This window comes from Amaranthus tricolor, chromosome 10 (genome assembly GCF_026212465.1).
Source record: "Amaranthus tricolor cultivar Red isolate AtriRed21 chromosome 10, ASM2621246v1, whole genome shotgun sequence".
Taxonomy (NCBI): Eukaryota; Viridiplantae; Streptophyta; class Magnoliopsida; order Caryophyllales; family Amaranthaceae; genus Amaranthus; species Amaranthus tricolor.
In genome coordinates this window covers 9,060,939-9,078,742 of record NC_080056.1, presented here as the reverse complement: position 1 = coordinate 9,078,742, position 17,804 = coordinate 9,060,939, and the positions used below count along the sequence as shown (strand labels likewise).

Sequence of the window (17,804 nt, the reverse complement as noted above, 5' to 3'; positions counted from 1 at the left end):
GACTATATGTTGCGGTTTTCCTGGAACCACAACATATAGTTATTTTTTCTTTTGTAACTATATGTTGCGGTTCCCCTTGAACCGCAACATATAGTGTATTTTTAAAACTGCAGCATTTAAAAAAGTCTATCTGCTGCTATCACTAATGCTTGGGGTCGAAACCGCAGTATATGGTGGTCAAAAAACCGCAGCATTTGAGCTTTTTTCCACTAGTGATTGTTGCAGAATTTTTGATTTTGAGTAAAAATGTAGAGAAAGAAGATGAGTGAGGATATTAAATTGAAAAATAAATTAAAGAAGAGTGTAAAATACGAAAATGTGGCTAGTCAACCTTATATTTGACTGTTAACTGAATGAGTAACGTTACATGGTACTCTTTGAAAAAAAAATAAATTTGTTGGGTATTTTTTAGTAAAAATTTTAAAAAAATAATATAATTATTAGGTACTTTCTAACAATTTTTACTGATTTTAATTTATCTTCTTTTAAAATTAACACTTGCTATAGCAAGTCATCTGGTTATTGGTTTACTCTAAGAAATATCTCTCAAAATTGAGATTATTCATGGTCAATCAATAGGTGAGATTAGTATAGGAAAATCATTAAATTGTTGGATGATTCTAGGTAAATTTGCCTCTATTTTTTTGGCAATGATCCTACTCTCATTCTTTTAATCCTATCCACTGTAATAAAATATTATAAAAAAAATAAAATAAATTAAAATAATAATAGAAAAATAAATAAATCCAAAAAAATAATAACAAATAAAAAAAATAATAAATAAGTTTATTAAAAAAATATTACACATTTAAACATAAAAAACAAATAAATATTTTTTAAAAAAACCAAGTTAAACGGTTAGTCTCAAAATTTAAAGCTTCAATTTCCCACTTTCTAATATAACTTCCGTATTCCTCCCCTTCTTCCCATCAAAATCTATTAACTACCACATTTTACAACTATAAATTAAACCATTTTACTCTTTAATCATTCATTACTTTGAATTTTCTTTCTTCTCCTTCTTATTCTTTTTCTCTCATCAACCAGTTGTCTTTTTTTACATCTATTATTGTCATTTTTTTTTCTTTTTTATAGTATTTTTCAATCTTTAGCCGTTTTCTATCTTCAAATTGCAAATAACAATTATACTTCAAACGTCAAATTCAAAAATGAAGGTTGATAGGAGTGTATATAAAGGTTATCCCGATAGTATTATGTGCTAAGTGATAATTGATGTGTTTAAATAAGATGCGTGATTTTGTATGATATTATCATATCATATATCGAGTCATTTCCCAGAATAATGTTTAAAAAAAAAAATTTCCCACTTTACCTAATTTGGGAAAGAATTTCCCAGAATACCGTCCACGTGGAAAAGTCTTTTTTTTTTTTTTTTCAGACCAAACCGCCACTTGAAATGGCGGTTTACATAAAGCACAAAAACGCCACATGAAGTGGCGGTTAGGTCAAGGCAAACCGCCATCTCATGTGGCGGTTTGATCCTTGGTAAACCGCCACTTCATGTGGCGGTTTGCTGGTGGCCTGCAACAATTTTTTTTTCTTTCATTTCCCCTAAATAGTGAACGTAACCTGCATTAAACTAGTTCAATACCATCTATTCCATATTAATCAATTACGAACCAGCTTGATTTGAAAAAATTAATTATGAAAATAATGCGAAGATATATTACAATCATGAACATACAAAGTTAAAATCATACAAGAATATACAAGAAGTTAAAATAATATAAGAACATACAAAGTTTGTTAAACTACAACCCCCGGCCCCTTTTGTTTTGCGCACCGGTGGATGATGATGGTGTGAACTCGTCAACCTCCGCAATGACATTAAGAGTAGGAGCTCGTCGTTGACTAGCATGCTGATATGTGATAATCCTTTGCGGAGGCGATGGATGTGGCGGAGGAGTGTTGATGGAAGACGGAGGAACGAACGGCGACATAGTAGCGGATGTCGATGGCGATCTGGAAGACCGACCCTGAGTAGATGAACGCTGGCGGCCTCTTGTGGACCGAGAACTGGATCCTCAGGAAGAGCTACCTCGATGGGCTGAACTCCTTGGAGAAGGAGTGTGGAATGTGTCATCTACGTCGCCAATGACGGGTGGAGTCAGTATGAGGTACTCATAACCCGCTTGACTCAATGCATCGGTCAACGACGCATTAATGGAGCCTAAGGTCTGAGAACATAGCCGATAGCTCACGTCAACTGGCGATGTAGCGGCCCCTTGAATCGTGTCATTACATTGTATCAACACCGATCGGATGCGCTCAGCCTGTTTGTTATCATTATATTGTTAAAACAGTTACTTAAAACTATTACTATTTGTTATGAGTGTTGAAAGAAAACGTACCAGTAACGTAGATGTCGGATGGTAATGTGATCCTGGCTGCGCAAATGCGGTGTTCGTTAGGCGTAATATGGAGATGCGCCTGTACCAACTCATGTACATAGCAGAGCTATGACCTGTGAAGTTATCTCCTCCAACCAATGTAGATGCTCGGTCGTTCCACGCATCTACATGCGATCTATGTCGTACGAGGTAGTTCTTGTCCCCAGTCCTCCGATCGATCGCATGTAGTTGACGTTGGGTGTCACAGGCTTGCGGAATTACCTGCTCCAAACCGAATTGACGCATGACACGATCCGGGAGATGTAGCTCGACGATGTCAAAGCAAATAAGAGGACAACGCGATCTCCAAATCTCGTGGCCCGATGTACATATGTGCGGTAGAGCTTCCATCTTAGCCGCTGTGTAAGGCTGCCATGTCATCTGTAATAGAAATCAATATGCTTAGTAATGTATACAATTTATTCATAACTAATACAAATAGTAAATGTTACTAACCTGCTCGTCCCCTTGTTGATCTAGTGCGTCCCTGTAGTAGACGAGAGTATGTGGGGAGTGGGATCTCGAAAGATATACGCGAAGCCAGCTGTAAACAAATAAACATTGATTAACATTTTCATCTATCATAAAATAGTGAAATTATGAATTTGAATAGTGAATTGAGTGTTGCTACCTTACTGCCAAAGGATCCATCCCGCGACGATGCTGTGACCCTAATAACGGTTCAAAATCATTCGCGTCATCTTCCTGATCATGTTGCCCATCCGGTCGAACCGTCCGAATAATGGGCCTCCCTATATGAATGTGCTCCCATGACCATATCTCTAACAACATCAAGCATCCACCCATGTCCTTGGCACCCTTACGAGATGCTCGACATAAGTTACGATACAGATACGCTAGGGTAGCACTTCCCCAACTGTACTCATCTACGCGCTCCAAGTCTCCCAGTAGAGGGAGATAGATCAACTGTACCGAGTCGCCGCTCTTGTCCGGAAACAAGATGCATCCAAACAGGTACAAAATGTAAGCTCGGGCATGTCTGTCAACCGTCACATCATCTGCATCATCCTCAAGCGCGCTAAAATGATGTCGAAGCCAAGTCAGCTTCAATGACGATCCAACGATGATCTTCGGCTGTGAGGGGTCTTGAGGGTTTTCCGGCCAAACCCCTAGCAGCTCATGTACTAATGCTGGCCAATTTCCCTCCCCATGACCAATGACTGCTTGTCCTTCAACCGGCAGTCCCATGATAACTGCCACATCTTGCAACGTGATCGTTGCCTCGCCAACTGTGAGGTGGAAGGTATGTGTCTCCGGCCTCCACCTCTCCACCAATGCAGTGATAAGAGCTCGATCGAGCTCTAAGCCCCCGCCCAACAACCGGTGAATGTATCTAAAACCAGCTAGCTCGACTACGTCTAATACCCTGTCATCCACCTCCCACCGTAACGTACTCGCCTGGTAGTGCTGACGAGTAACCAATTGGGCAGTGGAGCCCTCCCACGCAGCTACGCTCCTGTGTGTCGCCTGAAGCGTAAGCACTGATGGATCAACTGGGCCCGGCATCGCCATGATCGCTGTTACGTGTTTTTCATCGCCATAAGTGTTATAAAAATCATAAAAATATCATGACTTCCCTCGCATTATCCAAATTTGCAACCAATTCAACATGTTTTTCAATGGGATAATGATCTTTCATGTGATATCTCCACCAATTTGCTACCAATTTGCAACCAATATCATGACTTCCTCACCCCAATACACTATAACGGGAAGTGTAAATTTGAATACAAGAATTTGTGATACTAAGGTATTAGAACACTTATTATAAGGTTCATTTCAAATATAAAAGCTAAAAATACCATGAATATATACAAAAACCATTAAACTAACCCTACAAAGTAATAAACTTTCATTGAAGCATTTCATCAAACACTTTATATGCATACAAAACAAATCCTAAAATTCAACTACAAATGTGTAAAACGTAAGCTTAAATCATGAAAACAATAGAATGTAACAAACAATTAACGTTTTTATAACTTCAATTCAAACAATAATGAACAAAAAAAACAATTTGCATATTGAACAAAAATTAGGGTTTTATTCATACCTTAAATGAGGATGAAAATGAACTAGTACACAAGGAGAAGATGGGAATGTAGTTGATTAGCTTAGTTGAATGAGAGGAATTGTAAATTTGAAGTAAATGAGAGTGAAGAATTTTTTTTTTTTAGCAAAACCGGCAGCAAGTTGAATGAAGAGCAAAATGGAATGCAGTGAACAACATCTCACGACATTCTGGAGATTTGTACTAATACCAAACCGCCAAATCAAGTGGCGGTTTACTCCACTTTACTTTTTTTTTTTTTTAAAAAAAAAAATTTACCTTAACCAAACCGCCATCTGAGATGGCGGTTTACTCCAAATGCTTGAATAAAACCGCCATTTCATGTAGCGGTTTCATTAAAAAAAAAAAAAAATTTCTCAAAGCAATCCTACGTGGACGGTAAACTTGGAAATACTTTCCCATTTTAAGGAAAGTAGGAATTTTTTTTTAATTTGGCCATAGATTGGGAATAGACTCTCATATATCATATAATATTCTAATACAACAACCGCTTGCACACGTGTCACTTAAAGAATGAATATTGAAAATGAATTTTGTGTTGCCATGTGGCGCCTTCAAAAACAACAGTTTTGAGTGTATGAATTATTTCTTCTAATCAATTAATTTTTGATTCGCTTATTCCTTCATTACTCTAATAATTCCTATAATCCACCAATAATTCCGTATTTGCTCAAATAAAATTATTACTATAATTAAGGGTGATTAAAGTATTGTGAGTATTCTTTAAATTCAATTAAAAAAGGAAACATCTCTTTGCTTCCAACCAGTGCGCATCTCTCTGGCAGTAAATTAGGAAAATTCAACTTCTCCATTAATCACATTATCAGCTAATCTCGCCTAAAATAAATGGATTGATTGTTGGAGAATAATTGTCTAATTTTAGTCACTTATTTGAAAAGATATTGGCTTCATTTTCATCTTCCTCTCAACATCTTAAACTCTCTCTATCACATTATCAACTAATCACACCTAAAAATGACTAATTACACCAAACACTTTCTCAAGCTTCAGCCAAAATTGAAGGTAAAGTTGTTGAATCAGATCAAGGATCATTACTGTAAGATTCATAGTTTTAGGGTTTAAGTGAATTTGAGACTTTAATAACATATATGATTTCTTACTATTTCCACACAATTTCGAGTTCTCGATGTTTATATTTGTTCGCATTTCAAACCTGATGATGAAGATCTTGAAGATGATGACGATAACCATGAAGATGATGTTAAATGGAGTTTCATTGCGATTAGCTTTACATATTTTGCCTAACATTGTCTTTCTAATCCACTTTTTAAAATTTGGATCGACAAACTTTAGCTCACATTAGGGTTTAAATGCTTATATCTTAGTGTTAATTTTGAAATCAGTTATTGAATAGTTTGATTTTAGATGTGTTGCTTACAAGTTAGTGTACTTTTATATGTGTAATCTTTATAGTGTATATGTATGCAGTCTTAATCTAAAGGAAGGTAAATTTTTAAGTTGATTCTTGCAATTTATATCCTGCACACCAGGATTATTAGTCTCGTGTTGCATGTATATTTAATAATATTGAATAAGTTTATTTTAATTTTAATATTTATATCACTAAGCTCATAACACCTTGAAATATTTGATAAAATCATCTAGTATTTGATTTGTCAAACAACCATAAAATTGTTATATTGTTTAAAAGTAATAATGTAATATTTGTATCATAGTGTTGTTTTGTTTTTTTATATTATTACATTAAGAGGTAATCTATCATAAACTGAAATAGTGAAATCACATTTTTTATTACCCACATCAATTGATTCATGAATTATTGTATATTTAAATATCAAAGAATAATCATTATAATTTACTTATAATTAAAAATTTAAAATCCAGTACATGGCAGGGGTATTATACTAGTATTCATATATATTTATTACTTAAATTATATATTTACTACTATTTTGTACATGTTTAATTTATAATATTATTATTTTGATGAAAAATTATATTGATAACGAAATTAAATGCGGTAATTTGAAAGAGAAATATTTATAATATTAATTTCTGTTGCCACCATTAAGGTTAAAATGGTGATTTGGCAAATGAGATTTCAGTTGAATATTCTTGAGATATATTTTTATTGGAAAAATTTATGATCATAAAATTAAATAAATAATGTATGTTTGATTATACGTTTGTGTGCTCATGACTAACTATTAAATTATATTCAATCACGTAAAGTGTAACACGGGGAAAATGAAGCTCTTATATTTGTTGTGATCCAAGTATAAGGGTGATGAACAGTTTGCCCTGTTTGGTTAGTTAACTGTCGACATGTATTATTTTTGATACTTGATACGATGTTTGGTTTTCCTTCTATTTGTTGTGATCCAAGTAGAAAGGGTGTGTACATTAGGGTTACCTGAAACTACTCTGTTGGCCTTGAATTATTTGGGGTGACGACCTCTTAATGAAGTATGTATAGGGGTAAAGCCTCGGCCTATTGGCGTTCTCGTTCCTTCAAATTAATAATTAGATATATGTATTGTCATTATTAACAATCAAATTAATAACTGGATATATGTGTTGTCATTATTAACTATTAAATTAATTAATTGGTTTATGTAATATTATATTGTTTTCACAAATTGATTTTTAACTCAGCTATATATTATTTTCTAATATTAATTTCAACTAAATTATACTTTCTTTTCTTAAATTATTTTCAAACTTAATTGTTTTATGGTATGGAGTTGAAATTACTCAATTTTCTAATTTTGGGAGTTTTTCCCTTGTCTTTCTTGCATTATTTTTTTTGTAGGTTATTGATCGCGTGGGGATCGTGGAATGAGGTTCATCTAGATAATTAGTTTTTATTACTAGTTATGTCTCAGTTAAAATTTAACCTTCAGTTGTAAGAATCGTTTAGTAGTTAAATTGTATAAAATTATTTTGGGGGTGTTTGGCAAATTCGCTTATTGAGCAATTTTAGCTTATTTTGATATAAATAGAGGGTTGGGTGGTCAAACCAGATAATGCTAGTGTTTGGTAAATTAGTTGGTTGAAACAATTTATTGACATGAATAAACTGTTTTTGAACAAGCTGCTTATAGTAGCTGGTCAAACCAGTTAATAAAATCAACTGGTCAAAACTCAAATCAGCCACTATAATCAGCTATCATCTATCAGCCATTTACGAAACACCCTCTTATATATTTGTTTAGCCGTACATTTATTTCTTATCAGGAATAGATGTGGCGGTAACGCTTTCATGATTAGGTTTGGTTTGTGTTTTTCCTAAATTAAAATTAGACCTAATTATAAGGGTGTTATATCTCCAAAATTTATACTCTCTTTTCATCTTAACCATCTTTCTATCCTCTATTTATTTTTATCTTATTTTTCAGTTTAATTTTCTTTTTTACTAAATTTCACCAATTTTTCACAAGATACAAATGTGAGGAATATAAAACCACTCAACCTAATAATAAATAATAAATTCATAAAATATTGATAGAATTTGTGATTGTCAAGCCACCAATAGAATTAGAAGCTTCAACGGCTACACATCACACATTCCCAAATCACAACCAATCGTTAAAGGGTCCTAGCATTTGGAGTACTACATTTTATGCTTGTAGCTCTCTTAGTTGTTCCACACGCCACACAACACTACAGTGCCACGAAGACCCACCAACATCAGAACCCAGAAGCTCTGTTATCCACAACTCACTCATCTCACAATATTCAAACATTTTCTGATTCTTGTACTTCATAACTCATCTTTTTCTTCTCATCTTACCCTCAAAATTCCTTCATTATGGCTTCTTCAGTAATGGCAGGAGCTTCCTCTTCTTGTTCTGTTGCCTTCTCCACCAGGACTCAATCCTCCTCTTCTTCTAAGCCATGCTTGCCTCATCTTTCTCAGGTTTGCTTCCATTTTTGCCCAATTTTCCATCTTTCAATCATAATTATTTACATCCAATTCTAATCTTATTTGGGTTCTTCTTCTTTAACTGGGGTTTTGCTTGTTTTAATTGGGTTTTTTCTTGTTTTAGTTTCTTTTCGGTTTAGCACTCTTGTAAATTACTATTTTAATATTTATTTGCAAATTACACCAATTAAAGTATAAGTTTAAAGTATAAGTTTAGAGGCCTAGGCCAAAAAAAAACATAAAAGTCTAACAACTTAATTTAAAATTTCGACCACCAATTTTGAACCTGTTTAATACTTTGATATTGTTAATATGATGTGTCAGTTAATTCAGTTTTTAAATTCGCAATTCGCATAAAATAACTCTAAAATAGCCAAAACCAACCATATTTCACTTTTTTTATTCGTGATTTGCAAGAAGATCGGTAAATCATATGACAGTGCTGTGGTGACTTGTAATTTGTAAAAAATAAACACTAGAACTGTAATTCGTAAAAGTTCTAAACTTTAAAAATATAATTTGCAAATTATTTTTGTTAAAATATAATTTGCAAATTATTTTTGTTAGAGTATATAAGATATTCTTGGGGCCTCAACGATCGGCTTAAATTTTTGGTTGAGTTGGTTGCTGATAATTTTTTTTTCTACTTTTTCTTTTTTTTTTTAACTGGGTTTTTCTTGTTTGACATAGAAAACAAATTTTCATGGTCTTTCTCTGCAAGATGCAAAAAGGGTCATCTTTAGTTCACTTGTAGCAGAGAGAAAAAGCAATTTAACAAGATTTAGAAGAGGGTTTGAGATTACTGCAAAAGCTGCTGGTGCTGCTAAAACTATTGAGGTTGAAGTTGATAAGCCATTGGGTCTTACACTTGGTCAGAAACCTGGTGGAGGAGTTGTCATTGCTGTAAGTAAACAACCACTTTTTTTTGTCTTTTTTAATCTTATTGACTAAATTGTTAAATGGTTTGAAATTTTGGGTGTTTTGAAGAGAAAATTTGAGTATATTGGTGGATGTGTTGGTGAAATAGGCAGTAGATGGGGGTGGAAATGCTGCAAAAGCTGGGCTTAAAGCAGGTGATCAGGTGCTTTATACTAGCAGTTTTTTTGGTGAAGAGCTTTGGCCTGCAGAAAAGCTTGGTTTTACAAAAACTGCTATACAAGCTAAGCCTGATTCAGTTTACTTTGTTGTCAATAGGTATTCCTTTTTGTTCAATTTTTGTGCTTTTGATGAGTTTGGATTTGTTATTGATGAATCAAAGAGTTAAGGATTTGTGTTGGGATTGGGATGGTTTCTCCCATTTATAAGTCACTGGAGCCCTTTCTTCCATTGTCATATGTTTGGGATGTAATCTCTCGATTATATGTTGACATCAACAATGAATCCAGCTAAACTTAACAATTTGTGTTAGGCTTAAATGTTCGACTTATGTAGTCTACAAATTGCATAGATTCTACAACATGACTAGGGGTTGATTGTAGGTCTTAAAATATACACATGATATTGGTATAAATAATGAAAATTATTACACTTGAGAAATGGAAATGAAGATGAAAGGAGGAGGAGGGTGACACAATGAAAAACAAAGAGAAAAGAAAGATCAGTTGTTACAATTGGTGGAGGAAAGGTAACAAATGAGAAGTATTGGTTTCCTTCTTGTAATGGAATTGGTTATTGATGTAATAAAACAAGCAACCAATAATACATTTACTTTCTTGATTCTGTTTGCAATCTTAATTTTTGGCAAACCAAGTTTGCTCGTAATAAAAAAGAGAATATATTCGATAAACTCCATAGACATTTAGATAACTATAACAAAAATGATGATCCAATGAGCATCAAAGGTTCTGTTCTCTCTATTGTATCGGAATTCGCAAGTTACTCATAGTAATCAATTTTTTTGGTTTGTTTTCGTCTATCTTTGCTGGTCTACTACAAAGCTCTTGCCTAAATCTAAGGGGCTATTTGGTATGCAAATATCAGACTCAAGAAACGGAATCTATTAAGCCAATCTCTTACTTGTTTGGTTTAAGAAATTGTTAACCCTTTCCGTTTGTTTAAGGTAATCAATACCATTACACAGTTACCGGTCAGATATCACAGAAAACAAATTCAATGAAAATAATTCAGCTCTGTGGTTATTTGACCTTCTTTCTCGCCCAAACCAAATAATCTGTCCCTATCCCATAAGCCAACAACTGCCAAACTTCTAAAACCTGGCCACCACTGTAACAACCACCAATCTACCACCATAATCAACCACTCACTGGAAAGATCCGTAAGGTTTGTAATTCAACCACAATCAACCAATCTATCATCAAGATATTGTAAAATTAAAAACCAAAATTCCAAAAATGGAAGCCTCAAATGAACCTATACTAATGTAAGGTTTGTAATTCAACATCTATCATATGTTTTCGTTTTTTGTTGAGGATACAGAATTTGGAAAGATCCAAATAATTTGGGTTCTTCTTGATGAAAATATTAATTGGCATGACGTCTTGATGGCAGTGGATATATAAAACAATTTTTTTGAGATAATTAAGTTTTCGGAAAGAGAAAATGAAGATAAATGCTAGATATAAGAGTAGATCAGAGATGGCGGTTGTGAGAAGAGAGAGAATACTGGGTGAAAGAAGCAATAAGAAGAACAATAATTTGATTTTTGAGCTATTGCCTGTTATTATTTGATTCCGTTACTTAGGTAAAACCAAACAAGTATATAAAGTATTGCTTACTGATTACATTACTCCATTTTTTCTGATTCCATTCCCTTTCCATTTCACCTCATATACCAAACAGCTCCTAAATGTGCAGTATTGTGAGCTCAACTGGCAGTAATAAACCCACTACTACTTAGAGGAAAGCTTTTAGCTATGTCACAATGGAAGATAAGGAAATGAAGTAAATAGGAGTGAACAATAAAAATAGGTCATAAGAGAAATAAAATTGTGTTTTCACTCAGTCTTTTCAACATTGGAAGTATTTAGTTTATGTGAGAATTGTATCTTTTCATTGGTTTTTAATTTGTTTCCCCTTATGAAATAATGCATATCCAAATATAAGAAAATAGATTCATCACTACTCACTAAATCATTATTCCATTATGTCCTTTCTCTTCAAATACTTGGATTTATTTGTGACATGAGACCATAAGTTAAGTACATGCTTCAAGAATCATAAGGTTGATGTTGCCTGTTGGTCTTAAAGCTGACGGAATCATTGATCTTACACCCTTCTTCTTGTTAGGCCGTGACAATTCGTCATATAATCACTCTTGGGCCCACTAGATTGGACACACTCACGGGGCACCCATGGATTAATGAGCGTTGAATTACATAACACCCAATGAGGCTCACTCTTTCTCAAAACCATATAGTATTAAGAGGATTACCCACCAAGTATTATATGCAAATCCACAATCCACTATTTTAGTAATGTGAGATCTTCCTCACTTGTGAAGTATATCCAACAATTTTAACGGTTATCATCTTGGGTTTGGTGATCATTTGTTAGTATTTTTATTGATATTGGTTCTGAATTCTCATGTTCTGCTTTTTTTGATAGGGGTCCTGAAGTTGATGTGAAGAAGCTCATGAAACGTCCTGCTCCTCCCCGTTTTGGTCGAAAGCTAACCGATGCCCAAAAGGCAAGCGTTTATGAAGGCGTTAACATTACACCTCTTGTAGAATTGTATGCACATTTTACTCATGTCAATGAGATTCCCCTAAAATTTGCAGGCCAGAGCAACTCACATATGCATTGATTGTGGATTCATATACACTTTATCAAAACCCTTTGAAGAGCAGGCAAGCTTCTTAATCTCTCTATTATTGTATGTTGACTAAGGTTGTTCAACGGGCCGAACCTTCATTTAGAGTCCTTATCCGCCTGTTTTTTATAAGGTTATTGTAAGGGCCGAGTAGAAAGTGAGTCGGACCAAAAACGGGCTCTACTACAGTTAAATGGAGCGGATTATAAAAGGGTTTAATATGAGCCGAAAACAGATTTTTATAAATAGAAAAAAACGAGCTCTACCACAATTATTAGAAGAGCTATTCTTGTAGAGACCGTCTCACAATATTCTTGTAGAGACCATCTCTCTGTGAGATGGCCTCAAAATAAGTTCATACGTTAAAACTTTGTTTTATCGGGCTATTTAACCCAAATATGAGGCGCGTCTCACGGTGAGACCGTCTCATACAAGATTTTGTGTTATTATAAATGACAAATGCCAATAGGAATTATTAACGTTATTACAATATAATTATCATAAACAATAATTTAATTATTATAAATTGATCAATGGGGATAATAATAATTTCAATTAATAAAAACGCGTCGGTTGGGCTTTTCAAGGGCCCTAAGCTAACCCGGTCCATATTTATTTAGGCCCGGCCCCGCCAGTATCTGCACCACCTTAATGTTGCTAAAATGTTTAATTTTGTCTCAAATCTGAACAAATTTGTTCTGCCTGTTCTACAGCCTGAAGACTATGCTTGCCCTCAGTGTAGAGCTCCAAAGAAGAGGTTTGCGCGCTATGATGTGAACACAGGAAAGGCAGTCGGTGGCGCATTGCCTCCTATCGGAGTAATCATAGGGCTACTTGCTGGTATTGGTGCAGTCGGAGCATTGCTAGTTTATGGCCTTCAGTAAGAAAAATACGAATCCTTATCAGTACACCTGTAAATGATCATTTACGAGACAATCATTATTCATTTGTCGAATGTGATTATTTGTATTACAACATTATGTTGCGAACTGAGAACCATCTAGAATCGACCCTTGTCAAATTTTCTCCGTTGTAAGAGTCTGGACTCGGGATATAAATGTACATTTATACCTTGATGAACGATGATCGCACATTTCCTAATCAAAGCGAATGCTATTTTGTTCCATGTTAGATTTAAGCTTTTTATGCAATGGGAATTGAATCTGTGTTTCTTTAGATTACAAGTTGAACTTAGAGAGGAAAAACCAGGGTGATTAGCCAAATAAGAGAAAGGAGTGTTATGTAACAATCTGACTTACTTATTAACTAAGTAAGTTATATGTTATTATATTAGCAATATATTTTGTCAATATTGCAATATATTAGATTGGTTTTATGTAATCCATGACCATATCATTGATTGCTAGATTCTAGGCTACCAATTAGGCATAATGTAATACGTAAATATTCTTTTCTAGTTTATTGTCATCTTAGGCTGTATAAATTTGGTACTTTATTGAGTAGAAAAGCAGAACACACAATCATTAAGTTCTCATTCTTGTGTTATCATTCACATTAGCTTTCAATATGGTACTAGAGCCGTTTGAAAATAAGGATGATGGCAATACAAAAAGGCCAAATCCTTCTTATGCTCTTGCTTCAAATGATAGTCCTGGGGTAGTTATCACACATTTTGTTCTCAAAGGATCAAATTATGAAGAATGGGCAAAAGGATTTCGTGTCTCATTAGGCGCAAAACGAAAATCGGGGTTTATTGATGGTACTTTTGAAAAACCCCAAGACAGTTCGAATCTTGATGAGTGGTGGACAATAAATTATATGATAGTAGCGTGAATCTTCAATACAATTGATCCAAGCGTTCACTCTACAATATCATATCGTGACACCGCTAAAGAATTATGTAAAGACATTTGCCAACGTTTTTTCATTGGAAATGGCGTGAAGATTTACCAGTTGAAGGCTGGTATTGCTTCTTGTAACCAAAATAATGAGGAGTACATAATGGACTATTATGGAAGATTGAAGAAACTATGGGATAAAGTAAATGACTATCATGCTTTACCTTCATGCTTGTGCAATGGCTGTAAGTATGGGCTCAATGCTACTCTTCGTAATCGGCGCAGAACAAATCAGGTTCGTGAATTTTTGATGGGTCTTGAGCATAAACAAATCAGGTTCGTGAATTTTTGATGGGTCTTGAGCCTTTCTATGCTACAACCCGATCAAACATTTTGGGAATTGAACCTTTACCATCTATACATGTTGTGTACTCACGACTTGTGCAAGAAGAAGAAGTTCGGACTCTAAACAAGAGAAGAACAAATGCAACAACTCCAATGGCATTTGCAATTCAAAAAAATGTATCTCAAAATTCGAAGCATGGGGGGCTGCACGTTCTCCTTGGAAGTGCACCTACTGTGGTAAAAATGGACATCTTGAGGATTGTTGTTGGGAGAAATATGGATACTCGGAAGGTCGAAAACGTGTGAGTTTAAGTGTAAGTCGCGAAAAAGACGGATCGGGGACAACAAAGGCAAATGCTATTTTCGGTGAGGTATCAGCTACTACAAACCATATCCGCTTGAATGGTAAGAGTATTCATACTTGGATTGTAGACACAGGTGCATCAATTCATGTTTGTTGTGATGATAGTTTATTTGATAATTGTTGCTCTATTCATCCTGTTGCTGTTGGTTTATCTAATGGAAGTAGCTTAGAAGCTATTAAGGTTGGAAGTGTGAAGATAAATAATGACCTTGTTTTGACTAATGTGTTTTATGTGCCCACTTTCAATTGCAATTTGATATCAATCTCTCAACTCTTATCAACAAGACAATTAAGCATACTATTCACTAATCTTGAATGTGTTATATAGGACCATGCCTCGACTAGGGCTGAACACGGTTTGGTCTAAACCGTAAACCAAACCGGAATTTAAATATTTGATTTGGTCTACGGTTTAAATGGTCTGGTCCGGTTTTTTTTTTTTAAAAAAATACGGTTTACGGTTCGGTCTCGGTTTTAAAATATTAAAACCAAACCGGACCGGAAAACCGTAATAAAATCAAATTTTAGGGGATTAGGGTTAGGCAACTACTCAGTACTCATGATAATCGCTGCTCTATTTTTCTGCTATTTGCTTAGACAAGGAGGATGATTATGTGGTCAAATTTGATATGTATTAGGAATAAGTTCCTGGACTATCAACCAATCAACTTCACTTTGTCCTACACATCTCCACTTGTATAATTATCACCATTTTCCCTTCCCCTGCTCATTCCCTTTTCTTAGCTACCCTTTCTACTGACAGTACTATCAATCTCTTGAATCTTCGATAAGGTCCTTCTGCATTTGAAATAGAGTAGTTATCTGTTATTTTACAATAGTAGCTATATATCTGTCCTATCCCTTTTGGATGTAGCTCAATTAAATAAAAAAAAAAAAAAAAAAAAAAACCGTAGACCAGACCAGACCAGACCAGACCGTACCGTTCTAGAACGGTCTGGTCTGGTCCGGTCTGGTCTTTTAACTGGTCTGGAAAATTTCCAGACCGGAATTTCTGGTCTGGTCTGATTTTTCTGTCAAACCAGACCAGACCGGACCGTGTGCAGCCCTAGCCTCGACGATGAAGATTGGTGTGGGTAAGCTTGTAGATGGGCTTTAATGGATGACAATAAGGGAACCGACTCGTGTCAATGTCGTGGCTGGGAAAGAGACCTTTGATGTAACAGGCGCAGCAGTCCAGGTATATAATTCACACTAATAGTTATGTTTACAATAAATAATGAAAAAGTCTTAAATTTCAAACTACTAAAATCCATTAAAATTTAAAATCTTTTAAAAACATAAATTTAGAATATTACAATTGAGAGAATAACACATATTGTTTTCTCAAAACATAATAAAAGCATAAATGCTAAGTCACCAATAAGTAAAATAAAATGCAGCTAAATCCTTGATAAGAAAATAAATATTTCGGCCCGGATCGATTTTGAAGCTAAACCCTTATGTAAAATACTGCCATCCATGATACGGATGACAGCCGGTTGAATCGGAATCAGCGCCTAACGCCAAGTACAAACTCCTCAACAATGTAATACTATGACAATCATAATATATTCACAAGATAAGCAAATTACATTTCAATCCTTGATTTTAAGTTCCTCGGTTCTCGTTTCTCATTTTCAGTCCTCGAATACTTTCAACAATTTTTTACATTCATCACATGAATGTAAATAAATATCTTTGCTACAGTCACCTACACTTGGTAACTATAAGTGTCATCCAATGGATCTACTTAGATCCAAAATCATATTTGCACAGCACACATAATAATGACTTTCTGATGTATGCAAGGGTCTGGCTAGAGAAAGAACATATTCCAAACTCTAACTATGATGGGAGCCGTCGCTCCACCAATATTTATGCTCGAGCTTCTACAGGATAAGACTCTCTCGGTCCCCCTGTCTAACCCCGCATTTCTACATGCCGGGAAACACGGGCGTCAGATTACACGTCGGTCCGTGGTTCGATATTTCCTTACTATCAGATCATTCATCAAAGTACACATAATTTCAAACAAGACTCCATGTTATCTATTTCACATTGCTATTAGTCGACCCTAGTCTAGTCAAATTCCAAGTCAACATCCTCTTAGGGAAAAGTCAACATATATACTAATTCAATAATTAAGAGATTATCAATAAATAAAATTTCACAAATTATAACAAAGTTCTAGAGGCTATATAAGTTATCTACAACACTACAAACTTATAAAACTAAAGGAAAATATTTCATAATATTTATTAAGGAATTTTCATCGATTAAACATGTAAATTAATTAAAAATTCATAATAACCAATAAAATATTCTAAAAATATATTAGAGGTCCAGAAGCTATATGAAGTTAGTTTTAGACCATAAAGTTAAAGAAAAACAAGCCTATGGATTCTAACTAAATTGTTTGGCCAATTTACCGATAAACCAACATAAAATTATTAATGTCCACAAAGGCCCACGAAATTTTTTTTTCAAGGGTCCTCATATGATCCTACTGTATATGAGAGTGTCTCACAAAAATTTCAAGTCCAAAATAGTCCATTTAGTATTTATTTCATATTTTATCGTTTTTAGAATTATCATTTTATTTAAAATTTACAATGGTCCATAAATGGTCATATAAACTTATCCAATAATCAAATTATAAACCTACTGCCCATATAAGAGTCTCATAAAAATTATAGCCTGAAATAAATTGATTTAGTAATTAATTTATATTTTAACATTTTACGTTTTATCAGTAAGTAGTAAAACACAGTAAAAATTCATTGAAAAATACCAAAAGTTTATATTCTGGTCCAAACTTGTAGGAAACATAATAAGATGATTTTATAAATTTTTTTTATCCATTAAGATTATATTTAACCCCCTATTATATAATAGTACATATTTTATTACTTAAAATTCCATAAATAACCATTTTAATGAAATAACTTTAAGGAAATGAGCCTAAATGATTTTCAAACTTTTATCTACTGTGGAGTTCATATAAAATACATTCCTAAATTTACTAAGTTCACACAAAATTTATTCACAACAAGAATGTCACAAAAACATCACAAAACACCATTTTTACGCATTTTTACATATAGAAATTCATAAAAT

General features: G+C 34.1%; 2 protein-coding genes across 2 annotated transcripts; one reads left to right on the top strand and one right to left on the bottom strand.

The window, feature by feature from the left end:
• Positions 1-1,799: 1,799 nt before the first annotated feature.
• LOC130825283 (serine/threonine-protein phosphatase 7 long form homolog) lies at positions 1,800-2,787 on the bottom strand. Its single transcript, XM_057690425.1, has 2 exons — positions 2,373-2,787; positions 1,800-2,294 (listed from the first exon to the last, which is right to left on the bottom strand). The coding sequence occupies exons 1-2, from the start codon at positions 2,760-2,762 to the stop codon at positions 2,046-2,048; spliced, it is 639 nt and encodes a 212-aa protein (XP_057546408.1). The 5' UTR covers positions 2,763-2,787; the 3' UTR covers positions 1,800-2,045.
• Positions 2,788-7,994: 5,207 nt separating this feature from the next.
• On the top strand, positions 7,995-13,303 carry LOC130825282 (uncharacterized). Its single transcript, XM_057690424.1, has 6 exons — positions 7,995-8,404; positions 9,101-9,313; positions 9,438-9,604; positions 11,975-12,056; positions 12,148-12,216; positions 12,893-13,303. Exons 1-6 carry the CDS (start codon positions 8,297-8,299, stop codon positions 13,061-13,063), a joined length of 810 nt encoding a protein of 269 aa, XP_057546407.1. The 5' UTR covers positions 7,995-8,296; the 3' UTR covers positions 13,064-13,303.
• The last annotated feature ends 4,501 nt before the right edge of the window (positions 13,304-17,804 follow it).

Coding starts and splice junctions, on each gene's coding strand:
- LOC130825283 (XM_057690425.1), bottom strand. CDS start 2,762: ATGGAAGCTCTACCGCACATATGTACATCGGGCCACGAGATTTGGAGA. Junction 2,295..2,372: donor ATCCGACATCTACGTTACTG/GTACGTTTTCTT, acceptor GATAACAAACAG/GCTGAGCGCATCCGATCGGT.
- LOC130825282 (XM_057690424.1), top strand. CDS start 8,297: ATGGCTTCTTCAGTAATGGCAGGAGCTTCCTCTTCTTGTTCTGTTGCC. Junction 9,605..11,974: donor GTTTACTTTGTTGTCAATAG/GTATTCCTTTTT, acceptor TTTTTTTGATAG/GGGTCCTGAAGTTGATGTGA. Junction 12,217..12,892: donor CAAAACCCTTTGAAGAGCAG/GCAAGCTTCTTA, acceptor CCTGTTCTACAG/CCTGAAGACTATGCTTGCCC.